Here is a 26644-nt window from a genome sequence, read left to right on the forward strand (position 1 = left end):
ACATTTCTCCTTGCTTAAAAAGCCAACTATGATTTCAATATTCAATGTTTCAATGATCTTACACATTTATTGACAAAACCATGTATAAGTACATCACTGTGTAATGCATCCTTGTTTCTGCTTCGGAAATATAATAAAAATATATATTTGTCAAGTATTTATTTTATAACTACATTTGCCAATGTTTTGCATAAACTGCTTATTCATATTACATTTCTCATTCTTAAATAAATATTGGATGGACAAGTAGTTAGTGCACATATTTTAGCATTATTAAAAATTCAAGGGACATTTTAAGAATATAAAATTGCTCTCTTCCTTCCTAATTTTCCTAAACTTCTGTAAATTTTGCAATACTATTAAGACCCTTGATATCAATGGAATAGGTACTTTCTCCTGTGTGCTCTTTAAATAATAAAGAGTACAATAAGCAGGCTGCTGGACTACAGATTGGGATATGTGTATTTTCATGCTACTTTTACAGCTGGCTTGCTTCTCTGGGCTTTACATTTCCCCATAATGAGAGATGATAAAAAACACTAGATACTTTGGCATCATCATCACCACAGTTAGGAGCAATATTTTCACTTAGAAGTACTCAGAACATTCACAGTGAAAGGATCCTACCAGGACCTTTCTTCTGTTCTGCAGGGGAGGTATAGAAAATGCGTATTGTGCTCCAAGTGCAATCCGTTAAACTCTGCAAAATTAAAAACCACTCAAAAAATAAATTATTCATTGATTTCAGTCAAAATTCATATATCACATTAAACTGCATAAGGTGACTTTCAAGCCATGCTTGAGACTCACCAGCTAGGTCAAATTCTTAAGGCAAAGCAGTGCCTTGCAATATAAAACATGCATGAGCAGCATACAATTGCTTTTCAACTACTTAAGACTTCAGGTACCTGAAGTTACCTTCCCCGTTTGACATTTAGTTGCAGTTTTAAACACAGGGACAAATTTGAGAGGAAATGGTCTATATCATATAATTCCAAAGAACTTCTACGTACTACAAAATGGGTCCTTGTTCCTGCAAAACTACTCTGCAAAAAAGTATATCAGATCAATTCTCAACCCTCTTTTGACGAGATTTTCTTCCCTTCATAGAGTCAGAGAGAAGTTGGATAGTAGTTATAAGTGGAAGACAAATGATCTTCTGAGCACTTCAAATAGAACTGCATAAGAACTGAAAGCAACTGTGATGCTGCATCCAAAGAGCAAATTAGAAATTTTTATTGTGATATTGTGGTTTTTTTTTGTTAGAATGCACAGCTATGTCAGTTGTGGATTTCAGCCTGGGTAAACGATCAGATTATTTCCTCCTTTATTTTTCTCCCTTATTTCTCTCCGTCTTTGCAATACTATTTCCCACTGAAGTGACATGCTGATTTCTCAAGGTTGTGTGGCCCTCATTTATGCATTACAATTGATTCCAAATTAATAACAAAAATGAAAGGCAATTTTCTGCAATGCAAAACGTTGCTTTTCCTGAAGAGACAAATGCAGTACATCAAACATGCCTTTTAAGAAGTCCTGCCTTGAAAATGACCATCTTTGCTGCAAGATGATTGCTATCGTCTCCAGAGTGATTCATTTTTTGCCAGTAAATTGAGGTTCATCATTCTCATTTATTTAAATGTACATATCATTTTCAATCTACATATTATTTGCCAATGCCAGTTGCAAACTCAGTGAAAACCGAGTCAAATCACTGCTTTGCAGCTCTTTAGTTTGTAATCTATTTATTTATTTATTTTATGCTTTCTCAATCTTTCTGCAAGAAGATTCCTATCTACTTTCTTGGAAAAGTCAGCATCTCAGACACACATACTCCTTTTTAGTGTATATGTACCCTCCTATTAGTGCTCCAAAGGCTTTGATTCAGAAATGGTATGTTTATTTGGAAGTCACACTTCTGCACTGAGAGCTCTGCTCGCTCTCTTCAGTGTCTAGTGTTGTTTGATTTAAAGTAGCGCAGGGTGGGACACTTCAGATTTGCTTGGGTGATAATACTTAGATTGATTTCTGCTAGTAGGCTTTTTTATTTTTTGGAACAGCAGAACTGTGTGGAGAACAATACCCATCTGTTTGCTCTTTCTGAAAACAGAGACGCTCTCTGAGCACTAAGAACACCCATAAATCTGTGCTAAATTCTCAAATCAATAAAGGATTTATTCCTGCAAAATAATTTCCAGGCAAAATTGTTGTCTAACAACATCAGAAATTCTAAGCTGGTGGGAAAAGGTCCTCTTCTCTGCATAAGCCTAGAGGACTAGGATACAGCTCCAAAAGGCTGACCTCTTTCACTGCGCCAACTTTTCTTTTATTAGACCAAGGTTATCTATTGCAAATGTAAGTATTCACAGAATCACAGAATGTGAAGGGACCTTGAAAGCTCATCCAGTCCAAACCCCCTGCTGGAGCAGGAACACCCAGATGAGGTTACACAGGAAGGTGTCCAGGCAGGTTGGAATGTCTGCAGAGGAGGAGACTCCACAACCCCCCTGAGCAGCCTGTTCCAGGCTCTGTCACCCTCACTGAGAAGAAGTTTCTTCTCAAATTTAAGTGGAACCTCCTGTGTTCCAGTTTGCACTCATTGCCCCTTGTCCTATCATTGGTTGTCACCAAGAAGAGCCTGGCTCCATCCTCATGACACTCACCCTTTACATATTTACAAGCATTAATAAGGTCACCCCTCAGTCTCCTCTTCTCCAGCTCCAGAGCCCCAGCTCCCTCAGTCTTTCCTCATACGGGAGATGCTCCACTCCCTTCATCATCTTTGTTGCCCTGCACTGGACTCTCTCCAGCAGGATCCTGTCCTTCTGGAACTGAGGGGCCCAGAACTGGACACAATATTCCTTTCAGAAACCGTAATATTCTGTGAGGTTAACTCTGCAAAAATTTCAGCTAACCACTGTGATTTGCACCTACCCAGGGAGTGTCACTCTGCCTATATGATCCTGTTGCCCTGGGATGCCATGAGACACCGTGTGATGTTTTCTGCTCTCCTTTCATTACCACGGCAGCTTCACACACAGCCAGCTGCAGACGCTCACTTTCCAAACACTAAACCTGAACTTGGACTTCATCAGCTGAAGATAATAGAGTAAATAAGATGAAAAGCCATGTCCAAAAGAGCTACATCTAGCGTAAAGGTAATTTTAATGTAAAGCTGTAAATAACACGAAAAGGCAGGAGAATTACTCACTGCAAGCTATCTGGTGAGAGCGAGTGAGTTAGGAAATGAGAGGAAGGCAATAAATGAGTGATATTACCTGAAAAATAAAATGTCAATATAATAATAATTTAAAAGAAACATCAGCAGATGCTGCCTGTAGGCAGCTATGATTTGCATGAAATTACTTTTCATGTATAGGTAACTCAAGTTTTCAGTGATCTTGGCAAAGTTAAAGGAATAACTTTAAAGTAGAGATGAATCTAAATAATTCCTTTTCTTGTACTCACATGGGCAGGTTTTGAACTCTTAAATAAATGCTGCTTAACTTTTCAACTTTTCTTCATTTTTGATATGGAATACGCATCATTACTACTGGGGAATTTTTTTCTGCAGTTGATTTTTTATTCATTTCTATCACTTTCAGGGTACTTTCTAGCACTGTGTTAATTCCTTCTTTCTGGTGTCTGTCTTTTCTATAGACATGCTCTCCCTGATCAAATTCCCTGTGAGTTTTCAATGCAGAGTGTTTAAGTGACTTCAGGCTTGCGATTCAATATATTGGAGTATGAAATTTCTTTTCCTCCTTTGGGAACAAAAAGTCTCAATGTGTCGAGTGACTCTTATTAAATTTAAAAAAATATATCAAACAATCTCCAATTTTCTTCTTCTGCTTGAGCATTCTTCAAAGCTTCAAATTATTTTGAGATCGCTAAAATACCACCGTGAGCTTTCAGAATAGAATATTCAGTTATTTAAAATTTCTTATGAAACAGGCAAACTCTTATAATCTTCCTGGACCTGAGGACTCATTGAAACAAATTGTGAACATCTCTGAAGAAATACTCACAAGCCACTATGTGAATTACTAAAGCCATTAAATATGCAGACCTTCAAAAATAAACATACAAATGAATAAAAGCCTAATTCATAGTAATAAAAATATTCTTTTCCTTGGAAAGCTTGAATCATCCAGCCTAAATCAAAATATGCACTTTCTCTCTGAAATAAAGAGCTAGCGCACACGCATGGTGGGGAGGTGAGGAGAATCATTCACTGAGATAATGCCCTCACAGGAGCTTAAATGGCATCGTGGTGATAAATCCAAGGAAATACACTATTCTGATTTAACTGAGCTAGCATCCATGTTACGTTTTTCAGATACTTAGATTTAAAGGCAAGATTCTAAGATGACAATATGAAAATACAAATTTCTTTGATAGGGACCCAGAGGGAGCTAAATGTATAGTATTATTTCAGCTGCTTTTCCTAATCACAATGTAGCTATAAGCTGTAACAGTTAACATATTTTTTTCTAGTCACTCATAGCCTTTTTCCCTCCTTTATCTTCCCTTTTGTGGCCTTGCGGATTTTCTATTGTGACTATTGGGATGAGAACTGCTGTCAGTGCTACCTGAAAGGAGGTTGGAGCATGGAGGGGGTTGGTCTCTTCTCCCAAATAACAAATTAGAGGACAAGAGGAAATGACCTCAGGTTGTGCCAGGGCAGGTTCAGATTGGATATTAGGAAAACTCTTCATAGAGAGGATTGTGAAGCACTGGAACAGGCTGCCCAGGGAAGTGGTGGAGTCACCATCCCTGGAGGGTTTTAAAAGGTATTTAGATGAGGTTCTTAGGGACATGGTTTAGTGCTTGACTAAGGTTATGGTTGGACTCAATGATCCTGAAGGTCTCTTCCAACCAAAATGATTCTATGATTCTATGAAAGGATGCAGCCTCTGTACAGCCGTAGCAATGATGAAATATAGGACAAACCTTCCTTATAAACGGAGACTCAACGGAAAGCCATGTATTTTCTAGCACTTGCCCTGGAGAACTCAAATTCTTCCAGCAGTGCATACTTTGAAGCAGTAAATATCACCCTTATTCAGAGAGGACATTAAATGGATTAGTCCTCCCAGCCCTGTCACTGCTTTTGGAAAAACTGTGGCCAACTCACCAGTTCTGCTTCACTGCACTCCCAACCTGTAGCAATGTAATTGTTAAGAGCAGTAACAATAAATAAAAGTATTTTGCTCATATATCTAAGAGGGATACAATACTAACAGCTACTCCTTCACTTCTCTAGCCAATAGTCTTCAGTAGGACAGTTTTGTGGGTTTATTGAGTTTCCAGTCACTGAATGTGGGGAATGACAGGTAACAAAACCTGGCAGGAGCTTCTGTCCCTCAAAAGGTACAGCCCTTCTTCTCCCGGCTTTTCTGCCTTTCCACGCACACTCGATTGGCACGTTTTGTACCTTTGCCAAGCACAGGTGGGACAGGCCCCCACAAGACACGCACAGCTCTAGAACCAGGAATAGTTTCAGAATAATGACTCTCTGACAGAATAAGAACAAAGAACAAAGTTTTCCAGTGATTAGTTATATTTTGAGTGCCAAATTAGGGCTGCTCTGAGGTAACAAAGTCACATGCTTTGGGTGAGTAATGTTGTAAAAAAATCAGGCTGTTCCAAGGAATCTTAATTTAGGTCATTGAACTAAAGCAACCAAATTCTGCAGTTGCTTTGGAAAATGTTGACCTGGTATTTCAGTGTCACGTTACCAGGACTGCACACCAGGCTCCTTCAGCTCCTTTCATCATCTCGCTCCTGCACAATCTAAGGTCAAAGCAAAGTCTGGTAAGGCACAAGAGATGACAGCAGAACACAGACCTTGCTTAAATCTTCGCATCCAGAGGCCAGAGAGTCTGTTCTCTCCAGCACTTACAAACCTATCTGAAGGGGAACAACAGTCACTATCACAACCGCCTATCAGTCGCATAATCTTTTTTTAACTCTAAGCTAAGCCGCAATTGCAAATAGAAAACATAAGAGAAAATCCTGTGCTGTATTTTCAAGGAACTTTTTAAATGTCTTTTTTTTTTCATTTTACAGAACTTTGTGTTACACATACACAGAGAGATACACTGAAAAAACTCTGAATGGATACCCAAGAGATCAGTTTTCAAATTGTCTGCACAGCAATAAAAAAGATGCGTTTCACATTTTCTGTTTGCTGATAACTCAGCTCCATACACAGATAATTCTGAGTCGTCTTGTAGGCAGAATGTGCTAGCCTCTTCCACGAAAAAAAATACTGTGCGTGAACATTATTGCAATAAACACCCATAGGTCATTATTCTACTGTAAACCTGACATAAACTAGTTAAGAAGAAGGATCCTGCCTTTGAATTATAATCTATTTCAGTCTGAGGCTGCAGAAATAACTACCGCTTCCTCTCACTTGGGAAGCAGGCAGAGCCTGGAAAAGAGCTGTAGTAAAGGGCACCCAGTCAGAAAGCTCTCAGCAGCGAGGAAAACATCCACAGCTCTGCAGAAATAAACCCTCAGAGAGCAACACTGCATTTGGAAGAGCACTGAGGGACACTCACTTTAAAAGATTTACTGTCTCCTCTTGGAAGATGTCAGACCACTCCACTGGCTGTTGATGGTTGCATATTGATTTGTGCACTCTGGGTTTTCAGAAGGTGTATGTCTACAGCATAAGCTTTTAAACTTTGCAAATACCTTTTTCCTAGTGGCCATTTCTTGACCAATGCTTTTCACTCTGTTGTTTCTGAACCACATAAGGGAGGACTTCCCTGGCACTGCATTGTCTTCAAGTCTCATTCCTGAGAAGTCAAAGCATACTGACGCATGAACAACTGGTATCTAACACCTTAAAAAAAGGCAGAAAGCAGACATGCTGCCAACTATTAGTGAAAACCTTCTTTCCCAGATACACAAGTAGTGATCTCTGCCACAAACTGGATACATATAAAAAGTAAGACACTGAGTTGAATTAAAATCCTTGTGTCATTGCATACAATCTAATTCCCACTGCTCTTCAGCATTCAGTGGAATGCACAACTTTATATTTTTGCAAATTTCTGCATTTTCACAAAAGAAATTAGTGATTAAATCAGCATAATAAATAGTGCAGTAGTAATTATCTCTTAGGTTTATAAGGTACCAAAGTAAAAAAAAAAAAAAAGCCCAGGTCTGAAATAAATTCCTTACTCTACCAAAATGTGTGAGGTTTGCTTTTTCACTATTCCCTCAGGATTTTTAAATTTTACCCTTTAAGTTTACCTAGGATTACAGTTTTAACCTTTCTAGCTGAGATTTGAACAGACACTTTAATTTTGTGGAAGTGTGGAAATCCAGCGTTCTAATATTGAACTGAAAAAGTTAAATCTCCTGGAACTTGGTGTCACTGAAGTATCAAGTCAAAGGAAAAGAGAGACAGCAGGTTTTCAGTCTCTCCCCTGAACAGAGTACGTTGTGGTTGGAGGATAACATTTATCAGAGTTATCACAGCAGATGCCCAGATGATAAGCTATTATCAAGAATTTACTCTTTTGGAATATCTTTAAACTGGTTTTCTAAGGAAAAAATGATGCTATGTAAGCATCCATGCCCACCTCTCCCTCAGCATTACTAATCTCAATTGCCAATTGCAATCAAATCTGAAAAAGAGAGGAGGAAACAAAGCCGTAAGTTCCTAAAAACTTTGTAAAACAATGTGGTTCATTAAAAACACGGACATTCTGCAGTGTAACCTGAATTGTTATCATAGGACAGAGAATCCACAGGAGTATAAAAGAAGAAGAAGCAGAGACAGTTCATGCATATCTCAACCTCGGGAAAATTCTGTCAGAGCTTGACCTGTTCAGATATCAAGGTCAGTTAGTCTCATGATGCCAATGCACTGGGAACTAAATGTTTTTAGTTCCAGTGTTGAAAGAATATATTTTTTCTAAACAGTCTATTCCACAAAAAGGAATATAATTTAACTTTTACACAGATACAGAATGAAAATATGTGCTGAAGCATCAAAAGATTATATGAAAACAGGTTTATTAATCCTAACTGCCCTCTTTTCTCTAACATCTAAAGAATAGGGAAGGTTAGATGAGTAAATAGAACTGAGATCTGAACTCAGACCTGGAACTCAGCATGAATCCAAGATGAATCATTAAGTGACCCACTGCCTTTACTCTTCTTCAAGATAACCATTGATATTGGGTAATATACTGTCAATTACTATCAAAAACCTCTCTTCAGCATGTGTCTCCAAACACAGTGCTGTACCGAGGAGTCAATCACTTAAAACTTTGTTCCAGCTTAGAGCACTAGGCTAGGCTTTGTCACATAGTCTATTCAGTCATCTCTTAAACTGACCACTGATTTACAAGTGCCAATTGGTCTCTTGACAATGGTGGATACATTTTTCACACCCTGCAGCAGTGAAAGACTAACATCACTGCACTAATATGAGCCATTTATGTAGAATTTCCTTTTTATGGTATCTTTAATATTCAAGCTAGAGTAAGGTAATGGCTTATTTTAAGAAATTTTGTGTAAGTGTCCATTTGGGTATTGTAGTTTATTACAAATTTCCAGGTGTCAGTCTACACCTGAATCTGCATTTTATGCCTGTAAGTTAGCAGAGAAGCTCACACATTCTCTGAAGTAGGAAAAAAAAGAGAGAGAGAGAGAGGAGAATTTGTTTGATTTCTCTTAACTGTGCAATTGTGTTACTCAAGTAGGCTCTGCAAGGCCTCTAAATATAGAACACTTATTTAACAGTGATCCTCTTGGGCTCAGGGACTGGTGATGGTACCTGTGTCATGCTTGGCACGACTCAAGAAGAGAAGAGGGATAAGAACATGCCACTAAAGAGGGAGCTGACAGAGGCGTACTGGCAACTTCCTTAACCCCTGGAACAGCACCAGTTACAGCTTTAAGGTGGATCTGCCTCAAATTCATCATCTTTGTGAGCTCCCACAGAAGCCATTTAAGCTTCAAACCCCAAGTCTCATGAAACTAGGACCCAACATTTTAAATGGAAACAACTGAACAACATAATGACATATAGCAAAAATACAAAAGCTTTCTGTACAAGCCCCCTGTATCATTGCAGCCATTTCTTGGTATGTGAGCTGGCTCTCGGGCAGCCCGGTGGTGCTCAGCAAGCTCTGCACTGTCCATCCCCCTGGTCCCTCAGCAGGCTTTCCTTTTGGCATTTTTGAGACCCTGCTGATGTGCTCCCCAGCTCCACACGGGACGTATTCTGCCAACATGCACACTGTGGTCCTGTGTTACCCAAAGGGATGTAGCCATCTCTTCATCCTGGGGCAAGGATCAAACCTAAGCCAGTAACTCTCATCAGAAATACATCCCACAAATTTATGTCACCTGTGGATGAAGGTGACCTCCTACAACTAAATTAATGGTGTCCTTGCCAAGTCTATAGAGACTGGAAGATGCTCTAAAGTATTCAATATTTTACCACCTTCCCTTTCATTCTGCTATTTAAAGAAAAAAAAAAAAAAAAAACAGTGCAAAAGCCCTAATACATATTCAACCAATTTATCTTCTCTGTTGTAAAATCTTTTGAATTATATTGAGCATTTCAAAATGTGGATAAATGTCATGAAGAAAATATCTGATTGTTTTGGGGATGCAGAATTGTGTAACTTGGATAACTGGACTACAATGGAAAGTTTATTACCAACTGTTTGATATGAGCAAACTACATTTTTATCTCTCAATAGCAGCAACCTTAATACATTTTGCAGTTTTGCCATTAAATACAGAGAGACGATTTTCCATCTAATTTTTAAAAGCAGTTTTGTGGAAGAAAATGGGTAATCAACACGGAGAAAGTCTTTCTTCTGAAAATGCTTTTAGTCTAACATAAATGACAGCTATTTAAAGGCAATCACTTGTGTTTTATATCTCACACAAAAACCAGCAGACACAGTACTCTGCCTTTGAGACAAAACACTGATACATGTGACAGAACATTTCAAGCAGTAATAATCAGAAGCCACAGATTCAGCAGCATCTAGAAAAAAATCTGAAATATCCTCCATTAAAATCTGTAGCTGTTTTTGCTATTGTGGGACAGTCTTTAACTGATATTATGTGGTATTATATGATGAATAACTAAATATTTGCATCAGACAGGTATAGGAGATGCGAATCACATTTGTTCTACAGTATGTACACTGATAACTTACATATCTATTAAAAATAAAGTGGTTTTCAAAATATCACCCAGGAGGCATGTGTTCTGTTCAGTGACCTTTGGAAACTCTAGTCCAATGAATAACTAGTGATGCACAAATCAGTTGAGAGACAGTAGATAAAAAGTGCTCAGAACCTTATATGTTATCTGTTATGAGGATGGCTATGGTAAAAAGATATATTGCTCTTTCATAATTTGCCTGAGAGAGCAAATCAATGAGAACATAAACTTCTATCCCTTTAAGTTGAATGGTTATGAAATTCATTATCTTGGACAATTAAAAATATAACATGCAGAAAAAGTGCAATGAATTTTATAATCTAAGTATCTAATTGAATGGTAGTTTGCTACCTTACAGGCATTTGTTCACATGGCATCAGTCACATCTTGATAAATCCGACCTTGCATTCAAACATTTTCTGTAGAAAGAAGCCTAATGGTGTCTGCTCCAAGATTATAAATCTTCATATTACCAGGATGTTGGTAGAATATTGAAGGAATTCACCAATGATATTAGAAATCTTTGTAAGCAGTAAATCATAGAATCATAGAATCATTTTGGTTGGAAGAGACCTTTAAGGTCATTGAGTCCAACCATAACCTAACTCTAGCACTAAACCATGTCCCTAAGAACTTCATCTACATGTCTTTTAAACCCCTATAGTGACGGTGACTCCACCAAAGCCCTGGGCAGCCTGTTCCAATGCCCAACAAACCCTTTCTGGGAAGAATTTTTTCCTAATATCCAATCTAAACCTCCCTGGCACAACTTGAGGCCATTTCCTCTTGTTCTCTCACTTGTTACTTGGGACAAGAGGCCAACACCATCCATGCTACAACCTCCTTTCAGGTACTTATAGAAAGTAAATATATGATATACGACAAAGCTTAGACTTTCTTTCTCACACAATATGTGGTTACTCTAGTCTTGAACTTGTGACAAGGAAAGTCCACAGTCTAAAGAAAACAGTTAAGTAACAAAAAAAGCAAGGAAAACACAGTGAAGCCAGGCATTACGATGCAGCACAAAATTTAAACTTTTTTTTTTTTAAATTTTTGCTGCTACTTTTAAACCACACTACCAACAAAGCATTCACTGCCAGCCCTGGTTATAGTTAACGTAATTAAGACTTGCATAAATGTATCCTTTACACATAGATATGGCCTACAGCTTTTATATAGTCACTTGAGAGATTTTTGTTTTATAGCAAAAGACTACATGTCTTATATTATCATGCACACATGCAAGAAAATCAAGGAGGTTGAAAAAGATCTCACAATGCCAGTTTACAAGTAAAAGGGAGTTACCAAGTCACACAGGCTCTTCTCAATAATCAAACACCCAGTTGAACACTGACATAGTTATGGGGAAGAAAAGTATTCTGGACACTGCACCGCAAGTGGCTACACCCAAAATTTCTCAAAAACATGGAAGGCTTATCCTGTTGTATAACTCACATTTTCACAGTTAAGAATATTGCACATCTTTAGCCAAATATTAATAGTTTTATTCTCAACCACTTTTAATTTAATAAGAAATTGCCTTTTTTTTTTTTTTACAGTTTAGATTTTTTTCCTGCTACAGAAGGATAAATTATACTTACCCTCTCCAGAGTAATTTCTTCAAATTCATATTCAATTTCTGTTCCATTAACCTAAAGAAAATAAAATCAGAAAGTTCCTTAAATGCACAGGCAAGGTAATTTGTTAGGGATACTGTACACATGTTCTAGTATTACCAGTTTACTGAAGCACAGTTTTCAAAATATAGGTGAGGCTATCTTAATTATACCTACTTAGATCCCCTTTGTCTTGCACGGCATGTAATCAAGCCTATAAACTTGAAAACAATAAAACACTGAAATAATGGATAACCAAGTCGTTTACACAATATGACTGATATTTGGTATGGTTTGTTTAAGGCCTTTGTGCAAATGTTTAAATAGTTTCCAAGGTAAAAGTTTCATGTCAAAAATAGAAGACCTGTTGCTAAAAATTATTCTCACATGTGGAAGAAAGATTAATTATTCATTGCCTTACGAGCTCCAATTTACTTTGCAATATAAAATGAGGCAGGAAATTCAGAGTACTTATGTAAAAATCACTCACTGATACATATAGTGAAATACATCTTGTTTACTATATTAACCCAGGGCAAGAACATGATAGAGGACCTTTTGCAATAGGCAGCTGAATGGCAAAAAGGCACAGAATGTTAATGCAATTCATACACTGAGTTTCAGTGTCAAAATAAATTAAGCTACAAAATGTAGAGCTCCAAAATGGATTTTGCTGGACAAAAAAATTTATCAGTGGAAGACGACACTGATTTAAGCAGCATTCTGAAACCTTGTTACAGTCTGACATGGATTTTTTCTGTCTTTCTAGGCACCTCACTTAACATCCCTTTCTTAGTTTCTTCATTTCTTAAAATGTGTAGACTGCCATTTTTAGAAAGCTGCAAGCGCTGACTATATTACAAGTAAACTGTGTAGCAATGAAAAAACTTCCATTACTAAAAATCTCTGAAGAATTTCAACGTGTCCCTTAACTACAGACACTCAGCTTTTTTTTTTTTTTTTTTTTTTATTTGGGCAGAAAATATTAATTTAAAAAAAATAAAAGTTTATGCCAGTCAATCAGGCTGTTTTTGTGATGATAGGATATTTCCTGGAAAATAGTTTTACTTTAGTGTTTTACTTAATTTACGCTGAAGTGAAGCATTAGAATTGACCTAATATTGGAGGAACACATTTGTTATTTGTCAGAACAAGACCATTTATTACTCTTCCCCACTCCCAGCTGCTAATTTTCTATATTAGTTTCTTAACTGCAATCAGAAAATACTGTATGCAAATCATTCTTTATCTAGCCAAGCACCTTTCAAATGTAATTAGGTACTTATTTGTGAATATTATAACTAGGTACATGTATCTACCAAACAAAACCTTCCTATACAAGCCACTAACTCTTTAATTTGTCTGCAATTCAATATCTCATAAAGCGTGAAATCAGTAATAGAAATACAATCCCCAGAATTCATGTTGAAAAGGAAAGAGAGGGAGAAGTCCAAGCAAATAACCCATGCATAAAAATGAACACAGCATCAATTAATAAAATATTTAATACATACATAATATTTGTATTTTTACATTATTACAATCTGATAATCACATTACACTATATTAAAAACAGAGATGAAGAAAAAAAATACTATAGGATATTTTCCCGTTTTATGTTATTTTAATGCTTTCTGCATAGACTCTTTTATTAATATAAGTAACTTACTAGGTATGAACAGCTTTATAGCTATTCCATTTTTTATCCTTTCTTGTTTAATGATAATGAAATCAAAGCTATCTATATGTGTCTGTTTCATGAACTTCTCTTTTATCTTAGCCTGGTGGAAAGCTCTGATCTATGTCTTCAATTCCTCAGCCTTGCTCTATAAAGCTGTCTTTGCTTCACTGCTTATAATCACTTTTCCTTTGCATTAAAAACTCATTAGTGCAGCAAAATGGGAAAAAGAGGGACATGAGAAGTGAGCAACCTCTGCATAAAAATGAAAGGAGGAAACACAGGCTGAATACTCAATTTGTATTTGCACACAAACAATATCTTGATCACTATCATCTGAGGGGTTTCTTTTATCATCCACAGTCACCATTCCAAAAAGGTCTTCATTTAAAACTGCCATTAACCGGCAGAGATCCATTATCAGGTTCTATAGCAGGTGGGAGGATATGAACCAAAAAGCTGATCTTGATCCAACTCCTTTTGTGATTTAAGTCTATATACCTACACAGGCAGCGTTCACTGCCTTGTTTTTCTTTCCGGTTGCTCAAAAGAGCAGTGCAGTTATTTCGTAAAGGATCTAATAAGAGATTGCATCTACCTGAGGCAGGTGGAATGATGATGTATGCACTGCCATTCATTGCTAGCACCATTTTATTACATATTTAGGCTCTCTGGCTGTGCCTACACTGCTAAATTAGAGTCAATTTTCAGCCAAGTCTCAGTGCTCAAGGCTGTTTCTGTCTGAAGCCTGCTGGAAACAAATAGCCAAGGAGTGAGCCAACAGTTAAGCAGGAGAATCATGGCTCCAGTGCTGGAACTGGCTTGTCGGTCCTCTCATTTAGCAGCACACGAACATACTCTCTGTTTCTGTCCATTTTAACTTGACAGTCTCCAGCCTGACAAGGCACCTAAACAAGCTTTCTGAATCTGCAATTTCTATTTCTTGCAAGCACTGGGAACCTGTTCTTACGTATCTCCTTAGAAGAGTTTTCTGAATTCTGCTTTCATATCAGATTGAAGCAACAACACACAGCAAAATTTACTACGGCCTGCGTGATTTTAGATAACTACGAAAAATTCTGAAGATTTTTGTATGATTTTCTCTTATTCACAGTCAAAGAAATCATCAGCATTTCCAATTCAGCTTGGGAGTATTCTTGCCCATCTTTCAGGAGTGCAAGCTTGACACAACAGATAGCTTTAATCTCAACAAATTTTGATATTTATAATGCTGAAATGTGAGAATCATAGAATCATAGAATTGTTTGGGTTGAAAGGGATCTCCAAAGCTCATCCAGTCCAACCCCTGCCATGAGCAGGGACATTTTCACCCAGATCAGGTTGCTCAAAGCAACATCCAGCCTGGCCTGAGATGTTTCCAGGAATGTCTCCACCACATCCCTGGGCAACCTGGGCCAGGGTTTCACCACCCTCAGTGTAGAAAATTTCTTCCTCATGTCTAGAGGTTGTCATCTATCTCTCTTTATACTCAGTGAAAAGAAACTGCCATCCAGTGAGACCTGGACAGGCTGGAGAGTTGGGCAGGGGAAATATTTAATGCAATATAACAAGGGCAAGTGTAAGGTCTTGCATGTGGGCAGGAACAATCCCAGGTTGCAGTATAAGTTGGGGAACGACCTATTAGAGAGCAGCGTAGGGGAAAGGAACCTGGAGGTCCTGGTGGACAGCAGGATGACCATGAGCCAGCACTGTGCCCTTGTGGCCAGGAAGGCCAATGGCATCTTGGGGTGGATTAGAAGGGGAATGGCTAGTAGATTGAGAGAGGTTCTCCTTCCCCTCTACTCTGCCCTGGTGAGACCACATCTGGAATATTGTGTCCAGTTCTGGGCCCCTCAGTTCCAGAAGGACAGGGAACTGCTGGAGAGAGTCCAGCTCAGAACCACGAAGATGATTAAGGGAGTGGAACATCTGAGGGAGCTGGGTTTTTTTAGCTTGGAGGAGACTGAAGGGTGACCTTATTAATGTTTATAAATATGTAAAGAGTGAGTGTCACAAGGATGGAGCCAGGCTCTTCTCGGTGACAACCAATGATAGGGCAAGTGGCAATGGGTTCAAACTGGAAAACAAGAAGTTCCACTTAAAAATGAGAAGAAACTTCTTCTCAGTGAGGGTGACAGAACCTGGAACAGGCTGCCCAGGGAGGTTGTGGAGTCTCCTACTCTGGAGACATTCAAAACCCGCCTGGACACCTTCCTGTGTAACCTCATCTGGGTGTTCCTGCTCTGGCGGGGGCTTTGGACTGGATGATCTTTTGAGGTCCCTTCCAGTCCCTGACATTTTGTGATTCTGTGTTTCCAGGTCTCAACTCATTTCATCCTACACTAGAAATCTCAGGTAGGTTAGATAAGGTGTCCCCTTGAGGTTTCCTTTCACTACATACAAGAACACCCTAAAAAAGATGTGTTAGGTTTGGTGAGCACTTGGCTTAAATATGTTTTCTCCGCATTACTCCTAACTGTAGACTGGTACCAAACTTCTAATTAAGGGCTGCCATATGTTTTTCATAATTATATAGCAGTGAAAGGCCAGATCTCTGGTTTAGCAGCTTTTCTGATTGCCTTTTTGGGCTTGTCTGCACCTGTAACTGGCAGCACATGCATGGCTTGATATCCAGCACCTGCTCCCACAAGCCTGACGGGTTAGGATGTCTTCAAGGAACAACTCAGTCTGTCCCCTTCTCCTAAAGCTCAAAGCCAAGATACATTTCTATTCGCTGCCAAGATACATTGCTGTTTACTTTCATCTCTTATTCAGGAAATCGATGTCCCCTCTTTGGAGAAAGAGTGCTCAACACCACCTGTGACAACAGTAGGCCTAGAGGACTCTGCCAGAAGAAACAGGTGAACAGGATGAGGTCTATGGGAGGATGCAAACAACCACATCCCTTCTTGAACACACAGAATCTGGAATTAAAATGTATCTCATCCAGGAACATATTTTACCTCCAGCAGAAGAAAAAAGATACTGTTGACCAGGACAAAATGTGTAAGTGCTACATGAAGAAGAGGTCTGCATGAAATGTTTAGATAACTTGGAGGGCCTTTGTTGCCCTGCTGTTCAAGAGCAGCATCACCGACATACACATCAGATGGAAGAAGGCCACTCAGTCTCCTGACCTTACATATATTCATGATATGGAATGTGATGAACTTACAGCTTCTGTAGAATAAGTTACCATAATCCAGTTAAGATCCAATGTTTAAAATAACTACTTACAAAGATGTGGTAAAAGTTACCTTGGATTTACAGGTGCACCTGTTGTACTAGAAGACTTCTAAATGTTTGAGAAGAAAATGTCTTTTAAAAAAAATATGTAGTGTACAGTAACTATCTAGATTCCAGCATTCAAGACAGATTTCCTGGTGATGCTCTAATCACTACTAGAGTTTATTTATCTTTCTAAGAAGAAAGTACTAGTCATCTTCAAGTGACATTTTCTTTCCAAAAAATGAGAAATAAGAAACAGGTAAAAAGAGTTTTTTATATGGTATTTTGTGAAAAACCTGAAATAAAGCACAGCACACAGAAGACCAAAATAAGCACCTGACAAACTTACAATTTTACTCTGACTTTGCAGGAAGTTTCTCACATTTAGTGCAGTTTAAGGATAAGATAAGCAGCTGTGTAAGTCCCTTAATGAAAATCAGTTCTACAGATTATGATAGATTCCTAAAATCCTTGAGAAAACCATTCTGTTGGGTTTTTAATTTTCACGTACTCTTTCATTTTGTTAAGATTTCTACCGATATGTTTTTTCTCTTTTTTTATTTCTGCAGTCACTTGATTTGATAGACCTGTTTACACTCAAACAAGTAAGCATTGCCTAATTCTTGCATGCTATATTTCTACACATCTACAGCTGCATCCACCCACTCAATAAGATAAAGATGTCATCATATGAATTTTAATGATAAGAACTGTATTATGATTGTGGCACCAACAGCATCAAAATACAATTTATACAACTGTAATATTTTTAAACCACTGTACCTATTATTTCAAATGAAACTTCTCATTAGAGTTGTTTGTTATGCTTAGTCTTATTTTCAAGAAGAGACTACTTTGACTAAAAAAATACAACATCTGTAGAATTTTATTGCAAACAAACCCCATTTTAATTATATTTAATTGGATATTGTTTTTCAGCTGTCTTCAAGAAAGAAGACTGCTGCTTCTACTTCCATTATCATACACATAGGAAGACAACTACCCTGCCACTGATTTTCACTTAACATGAGAATTTTATTATTTTGGTTGGATAGTTTCACTCACTGCCTAACCACCCATACCTCATCAGAATACACGGTTGCCAAATTCTTCTTGTACAAGTAACCCTAGGATATATTTTCCTTTAAAAATGTCAAATTCGCTGCATAATTAAGATGGTCCATTTTACATTTCAGAAACATCAAGGTCATTTGAGTAATTCAATGAGTATAACATTTAAATAGCCCTTCATGATTTCTGTTTTATCAGCAGACAAAAGAGTTATCCTTATTTAGCCCTCTGCCATCTCCAGATTTAGATAATTTCTTCATTAATTTTCAAAGGAAACCTGCTGATGTCCTTTTGATATTGTTTTCAAGAGTATTAGAAGCTTTCTTTCTCGCTGCATACAAACAATAGAAAACAGTCTACTGTGTTCTCTAATTCAAATATGATGCTTTTGTGTTTTAAAACTGCACTAAAGAGGCTGCCGGAAAGTTTTTTCATGCTAGTCTTCTCTGTCTGAGTGAGTGCATTTTATGGGCTTTTTAAATAAGATACCCCACATTTATTTTTAATCGCAGTCCATAACTAAGCCCACTTCCTTTAACCCATATTTACTTTAAGAAACAAGGAAAATATGTCAAGATCTTTGAATTAAAATTTACCATAACCTAAAACTTTCTTGTCATAATACAACTCTTCTTGTGCGAAAGTGGAAGACCAGTTTTGAAATAAAATTTGTATTTTATCAGGATTAGGTCTTACAGTATATGTGCCCCTGATTTATGGATCCTTCCACAGACACCTACAGGGCACTTCACTAGTCACTGTACATTGTTTAGAAAAGATATCACCCTCAACACACAACTAACAGAGCTCCAAGAAGCCAAATCCAGCCTTTGATCAACACCTGTAAAGATCTGCAGCACAGTCTTGATCAACTTGTACCCTGCTAAAAGGGTGGGTTTTGCTCATTCTTTTCTTCTTATGTTTCCTATATTGTTCACCAGGCCTAAGCTTAAGTCAACCTTCTTCACTGTTTGTGTACCATACTCATCCTCTCTTTCTTACTCCTTCATGTTTACCCTGGGTTTTCTCATTTCCATTCTCAAGGAGAAAACACCCATTTAGCAAGTAACCATTATAACTCCAGTAGATTTGCAAATCCCTAATTTTATCTTGCCATACCTCATTTTTTAAATCTTGTTCAGTACAAAATAACGTTTTCACTATCTCTTGTGAATCACAAGCCCCTAGCACTCGTCAAAACTTCTCATATCTGCACCTCAGCCTCCACTGCTTTCTCTGATTTTCATATTTTACTTGTTTCTTACTACCTCCAAACCTGCTCTTTACATTTTCTCTCAGATGCAGGCGCACACACATACATACTGAATTAAACATACTTTATCTCATCCCACTTCATCCTAAGGATTATTCATGAGTTCATGTTGTTTTCATACAAGTCTTATGAGGAGCAGCTGAGGAAAATGGGGCTGTTCAGCCTGGAGAACAGGAGGCTGAGGGGAGACCTTATCACTCTCCACAACTACCTGAAAGGAGGTTGTAGCATGGAGGGGACTGGTCTCTTCTCCCAAGTAGCAAGTGATGGGACAAGAGGAAATGGCCTCAAGTTGCACCAATGGAGCTTTAGAGTGGATATGAGGAAAAAAAATGAATAGTTTCAAAATCTCGTCCAAATAAGGGATTCTCTTTTGGTTTTCCTTACTTGCTGCTCTCACTCCTTACAATACTTTCTCTTATTCAGCAACAATTTAGATCTTTGTAGCTGTTATGTCTCCATAGATCTGACATTTTCTACAGTCTGAAAAACTGTATACCCTTTTCATAAAGAAAAAAAAACTTTATACCCTCCTCCTAGGTATTCTTGTTGTTTCATGCAGCTTATATATTATGTGATAATACTCTGTTCTTCACCATGTAAGCCATCAAATTTTCCTTCATCTTCTCTTTGTTTTGTCTGTATTCTGGTGTTGGCCATATACACGACAAAAGGAAAGCTTCTATATGTTGGTAAGTGTAAGCACTTGATACCTCTAATGCAGACCCATCACAAAACTGCCAGTTCCATGGGCATAGTCCATGGAGCAGATCAAAGCAGAGATCATGATTTCGAAAGAGGTTCACAGTAAATGGGAATGAAATTACATCCCTGTGTAAATTCTGTTTAAGCTAGCACTTCCAAGTTGTACACAATTAATATCAACAAAAGAGGAAGAATGCAAATTGCAGCTTTTGCAATTACAGCCTTGTCTCTTACACTAAAAGAAACTCCTATGCCATGATATTAGCTATTTAATAGGTAGAAATCTAAGTTAAGCTGTTGTCTAGGCTTTTATTTTACAGGTACTGGACAGAGGAATCAAGAAGGGGTGATATATATCATGTGCCTTAGTCTTCGGATGAAAGTGTCATTTGAGGAACCTTTGTTTGCCCACTGACTATAGAGAAACTTGAGACTGTTAGGATTTGCATCTTAAAAAACAAAACAAAACAAAACATAAAATCTTTATATTTCTGCATCTTAAATTTATAGTATACATCAGTGCAGGAATTTGAAACTGTGCATTCCAGAGAAATGGATGCAGTCTTTTCTTTCCACAAAAGTGCATTCTTTCTTGTGTAATTCAGATCATTTACTGTACCGCTTCAGAAGTTCCCAGTCACTCCACCTTTCATTTTCTTCTGTGCCTCTGCCATTGCTGACACCCTAACAGATGAGTTATCATAAATTCTCTTTTTGTCAGGTTCCTATATCTCTGGTCCATTTCAGTTTTAGAAGAAAATACATCAAACTTTTCAACAGTCTGAACAGTTCATACATTTCTAGACCTGATTTTCTTGTGTAGTATCTCATTCTATGTACAAGATACATAAAAACAGAAAACTACTGTTGCTTGATTGACTTTATTTCATCACAAAGATTATGAAGTATTTGTAACTTGGGATTTACAAGGTTATTTTAATAATGTTTAATACTGTAATTTGCATGATTTTATTTAAGAGGTCAGTAACTGTAGTTGGAAGGTTTAAAAGGCAGAAATTAATACATGAACTGTGGATTAAGTTTGATGTATTTAAACATTTAAGATAAATTTTTCTCTCAGTTTTAGGGAGAAATCAATAACATACTAATTGGCGAGATTTTAGGCCAGGCAGGAAGAATAATTTACTGCGTTCTTTGATATCCACGACATGTTTATGTAGCAATCATATAATGAAATATATGTAACATACACAATGGGCATGCCCCACTTCCTCAATAAATAAATATACAACCAGCATAGTCTAATCTCTTGCAATTTGTTAAATGACAACATACTCTGACTCATACCTTGTACCTAAAATTATCTCCCAGTAGCTTTGTTTATATTTGAGAGTTTATAATCCCTTCCCTGCTCTCTCACCCCATTGCCTATGAACAAACCGCAATCAATGAATTCCTCTGGGTTCTTTTCTTCTTGTCTGTTAACTCCAGCACAAGTACAAAAGGCTAAACTGCACTCTCAGTAACACCGGTGCAATCCCACTGGTGTCACTGGGCTTGTACTATTGTAACTGATGTTACATTTAATCATGTGTGGCTGTACTTACACCTGCATGAGGGGCAAGACCTGAAAAGGTAAAAAAAAATACTTGCACAAATAATAAAAAATGAGTAATATTTACATAAATAAAGTGTATGCACATTTATAAACAAATATTCATGTATTTCACAGGACAAGATTTTTATGCACGAATCACTTGCTTTACAAGTATTTTTATAGCAGCAGAAAGGTTCACTGTTTCCCTTAAAATCTTGGAAGACACTTTAGTGTATGTCTGGCCAGGGAGCCACAGAACCACAGTCCTCTGCACTCTACAACTAAAAGCATAGCAGAGCAGCTCCCTCATGCCCAATTAATTTTGCTGCAAGGAAAAAAAAAAGTAAAAAGACAATCTGAGTGTCTGAGACAAAATCAAAGTGGTTTTCTGCTCCCTCTCACAAGCTCAGGGAGAGAAAACTGACGTAACTGTTGTTCACAGGGATTAATAGTGTAATAGAGCACACCCTGAGAAGCAGCCAATACAGCACAACTGATCATCACCAATCACAACCTAAGCGTAATCAAAATTCAGTAAATTGCTTCAAATGCCTTTCTGCCTTATTGGTAAGAAAAATTAGTTTGCATCATTTTGAGAGAAATTTCAGTTTCCCAGAAAAATTTCTTCAACTGAAATCTAAGAAGAAAGGGAAGAATTACTTCCATCCATCTTCGGTTTCATTTCTGATGCAAAGATGAAATCTTAAGAGGTGAAACTGAATGTTATTTTTGAAATTATTTCTATACATTGCCTCAGTACTCTAGAAAAAGAGAAAAAAAAAAGAAAAAAAAAAAGAAAAAGATAAAGCTTTTAAGGTTATATATTAACTACTGTATACAACAGTGCAGATGCTTAGAAGCACTAAGGAAAAGGTCTGAGAGAAATGCTGACACATGATGCTCTTTAAAACAAGCACAAAAAGCTTGCACTGCACAATAAGCTCCCTCAGGTTCCCAGGTTTGGAAGGCAGTGTTAGAAAAAAACCTATGGCAGAAAAAATATAAGACTATTTTTAATACACTAAAATGCACAACTACAACACAGAAATACTTCGAAAATGTTTGATGTTATGCAACAGCACTTTAAAGTGTCAAGTATTACATCATCTCTTTTCAGAAGCAGAGCATAGTTTACCAAATATATGAAGTATCTTTAGCATGTGCTCCATAGGTTTCCTGACATAATGAAGCCTATGATTTCCGCATATAAACTGTAAACTATTTGGCAGCAGAGATGTGGAAAACATTCTTCTTCATATCTCATCAATATGTAATAAAGTTAGTGGTCAGTGATCATCATAGGCAGATTTGTGTATAATGTATGTCCTGAACATTACAGAATCACAGAATGATTTGGGTTGGAAGGGACCTCTAGAGATCATCTATTCCAACCCACCTGTTAAAGCAGTTTCACCTGAGCAGATCTCTAATATACATAAGCCACTATACAGCCATTCCTTGGCTTTACTACACTGTACATCCTCTAATGCTCTGCAGATGTGTCATTTTTCAGGATTTTTTTTTTTTTTTTTCTGCTTAATCCAATATTTGGAATCTGTCAGGTTATGTTAGAAAAGCTCATCTGCACTCCTAGAAAAGAACGGAAAGAGTCAGTTGCATGTGAGGGAGCCCAGATGGCACCCTGCCTGGCTGCTCCCAGGCTCATCACAGGACCCATCAGCCCATCAAAGCCCATCACCCCTATAGCCCCATTAGAGACCTGTCCCTTCCCAGGGAAACCTCAGGCCCATGGGCTAAAGGTAACACCCAGTATCATGGGTCACCTGGAGAGCACCTTACAGACTGGGAAAGGTATCACTGCTCGTGGGGTTGGGACATATGCTTGTGGGGTTGGGACCACGCAAACATGGTCAGTGCACTCCCCTGTCCATGTCCTGCATCCGCTGAGCATCATCTGTCCTGTCTTCTATTAAACTCTATTTATTTTCCTCAGTGATGAGTGCTCTATTCTGTGTGTAAATGGGGGTGTGCACATGAGGCAACTGGAAGAGCTGGCAACTTGGAGGGACAAGGAGTCCAAGACAACTGGGATGGACACGATGAGGCCATTGGTGGTGCTTTTGTTTGTGTGAGTGCTGATTGCATCTGTGTTCTGTTCAGCCATGTGTCCGTGTATCTACGTGTCTGTGTGTCTGTGTGTATATGTGTCCACATGTCCTATTTGTGTGTGCGCTGACTGGAAACACAAACACAGCCTTGCTACTGGTTGGACATTGCAGCATGGAGTTGCAACAGACTCTCCTCTATCAGGCTACCAAATTCAGCAACCCCCTAATGTCATGTAATAATTCATGCATGCATATTGCAAATATAGTATTTTTTTCCTCTATCACAGACAATGCAAGACTAAACTGAGAAAAAAAATTGCTTACGTTTGCAGGCTTATGTTCTTTGCTATGTATCTCCTATTTTCACCACAGCAGAAAGATTAAAAATGTGACAGGAAAAGCTATTATCATAATCTCTTTGAGTCATTCTTTACAAAGAATTGACAGGGAAAGAACAATGGCTAGAAAGAGACCTGGAAATAAGAAACTGCACTCCAAGGGTATGTGATGGAAAACTATATACAATATTAAAGCTTTAACTTTAGTAAAGTAGAGGAATGCTGACAAAATATAAATTAACTAGCTTTTAGGTACAGCAAAATATTAAAAATATATGGAATTCAAGAATGGGGTAGAAAGTCAAGAATAATTTATTTTTCTTCTATGGGTTTGCATATAGAGATAAGGTTCCTTGAGACATGGAACTGAAATTGGGATGCCCAGTCCTCACTAAAAACTGACCTGTCTTATTGATGAAATCAATCTCCTGAAGTCATGAGAGTGGCTCCTGGAGTTTGGTCCCTATTTTGAAAGACTGACACCTTCCAACAATGTCAAGATAGATGAAAAGGGATGCCTGGAGAATGGAAGAGGAGCACTTCTCCAATTTGTTTCATAAACAAATTAAAGTAATACATGGTGTCTCTAAAAAGAAAGAAAACAGTATTGAAAGCACCAGCTGCAAGTATGTTTGTCCTCCTCTAGGGGAATAACAAGAGGTCATATGGACAGTTGAAGACTTTCATAATTTATAGGGTAAGAAAGAGCACTGTTAAGATAACAGCAATCTGCTTCTACTAAAGAGAAAGATGATGGTGAAATCAGAGTGATTAATCAAACTTGTATCCTGCACATTATTTGAAAAATTATTATAATCTCAAGAGCTTCCAGATAAACCCAGTGTACTATGCTCACATTTTCATCACCTTTGCAAAGTCTAACTCTTGAGTTTGGACATTATACACAACTAATTTTGTAATGATCGTACTACTGCTCGGTCAAGCTGTGTAAAGAATGAGACAACCACAACAAAATGCAGCAAAGTGAAGTTTTCTGCCTAGCTTCATAAACCATCAAAAATTCAGCACAAATAATTTGTGACTAGAAATAATCCAGAGTTTTAAACTATTGCTATCTTCTTGCAGAACTCTTTACAGGCAGAAATTACTCGACAGCTGATGGAATATGATAAGGTAAGATACAAAATTTGCACTTCAGTTGTCATTCCTTTTTATTAATAAACTCCACAAAGTGGAAATTTATCTCATGTAGACATCTTTACTTTCTATTACTATCAAACAAGTCAATCTTTCGTAGAAAATTATGAGAGCTGGCATTTTTAAGATCAGGAAAACAGATATTATCTGTTGAATATTTGGGTTTGCTACTATACACAGAAAGCTAGGTCATCTAAACACTGATTAAAAACATTTTTACCATTGTGGCTGATCCACCAGATCACTGCATTAAAAGTAACATGGGTTTTTATGTTGTAAAATGTGGATTAGAAACAAGTCACATTCCAAAACAGTCAACACTCACAACTTGCAACAGCAGGGACTTTGCTTCAGAACATTTCCTGAAACTGTGCTGAAGGTGTGTTAGAGTTACATGATGGATCAGCTAACCCCTGGCTAACAGTGAGGGACAATGACAATTTAAATTCAATTATTAAATTTTGCATTTTTATTACAGCAAAATTTTGTTCATTCAGATGTACTTATGTTGCTGTAGGAAAAGAGTGAGAACACACTGCAGCTATTCTAATTTTTTTTTTAAGTTAACACATATAATGTGAAAAAACTCTCATAAAAACTGCAGTGGGTAATGTTAAGAGCAATACGTAAGAGATCATAAGGTAAGGAAAACTTTTCTATCCAATGTTATTACTAATGTTGCATTATGTATTGCCAGGATAACAACCTTCCCTTGGCTGAACTTTAAGAGGTAGTTTGCAAAGCAAAACATCAATCAATACCATACATAAAAAATAAATACCCTTAAAATTCCAAAGGGTACTCATAAAACAAATTTCAGATGTGTCTCATCTTAAAGGACTGAGCATCATAGAAATTAAGCCCTGCCATTTCCAATAAGACATGAAGCCAGTATTTTTATTTTCAACTTTTCATCAAAAATAGTTTTCTATTTAATACTGAGCAGTTGCATTCTCATTAGCTCTTAGGCTATCAAAGTAAAAGAAATAGGTCTGTCTCTGACAACAGTACTCTAAATTTTGCCTAACTCAGGTCTGAAGCCCTTTAAAATGAAGTCTTATGGAACAGGGAAGCTCTTCCTTTAGCATAATTGAAATTATTAAGATAATGACATCTGTGCTAACTCTTCTTTCACTTTTGAAAACAGCTTTCAGTTAAATTCTACACCTTGCTAACACAGTGAAAACTACCTAGAAGTGCCATTGTCTCAAATAATGAAGAAATTAAGTCTATAAATAAGTAATTATTCACTTGTAGTCCTTATGCTTTGCTCATTCACAATAAAGCTATCATTGTGGAAAACTAGCTTTATCAGTTTCTGAAATATATAGTCCAGTTAAGCCTTTTATGCAAAAAGAAAAAAGAAAAACAAACCAAACCAAACCAAACCTAAAATGAACAGAAATATTTAAGGAAGACAATGAGTTTGATGGCTTAAGACCATGGATTGTACTATAAAAGCATATTTTCAAGAGGTTACCTTAACCACTGGATCCTTTCAAACCCACAGACCTTACTGCTTTCAGCTTGCTGCTACAAAATCCAGGAATGTTAACTGTGGGTGTGTAGTGTAATATATCAAAAATGACACAAAAGCAAAAGCTAATTTAAGGGCAGGGAGAGCAAGATGAAAACTAATTCAGATTGCATTTAATTTAGGTCAGTTTGGACCATGCAGTTCTAGGCTAACTCAAATTTCCAAGTGCTTCAAACAGCTCTAACAGACATAATTTG

The 26644-nt window shown here is 37.4% G+C and overlaps 1 protein-coding gene across 6 annotated transcripts in view; it reads right to left on the reverse strand.

Moving 5' to 3' along the window:
- The window catches only part of DLG2 (discs large MAGUK scaffold protein 2), a gene marked incomplete at both ends in the record, with an annotated part of 882996 nt that overhangs the window by 382966 nt on the left and 473386 nt on the right, over positions 1 to 26644 (reverse strand). For all 6 annotated transcript variants that reach the window (XM_080346627.1, XM_080346631.1, XM_080346630.1 and 3 more), the window contains one exon: positions 11818 to 11868. In XM_080346627.1, the coding sequence (XP_080202753.1) occupies positions 11818 to 11868 (51 nt within the window). The remainder of the gene's footprint in view (positions 1 to 11817; positions 11869 to 26644) is intronic.

This window comes from Nesoenas mayeri, assembly GCF_963082525.1.
Source record: "Nesoenas mayeri genome assembly, chromosome: 1".
NCBI lineage: Eukaryota > Metazoa > Chordata > Aves > Columbiformes > Columbidae > Nesoenas > Nesoenas mayeri.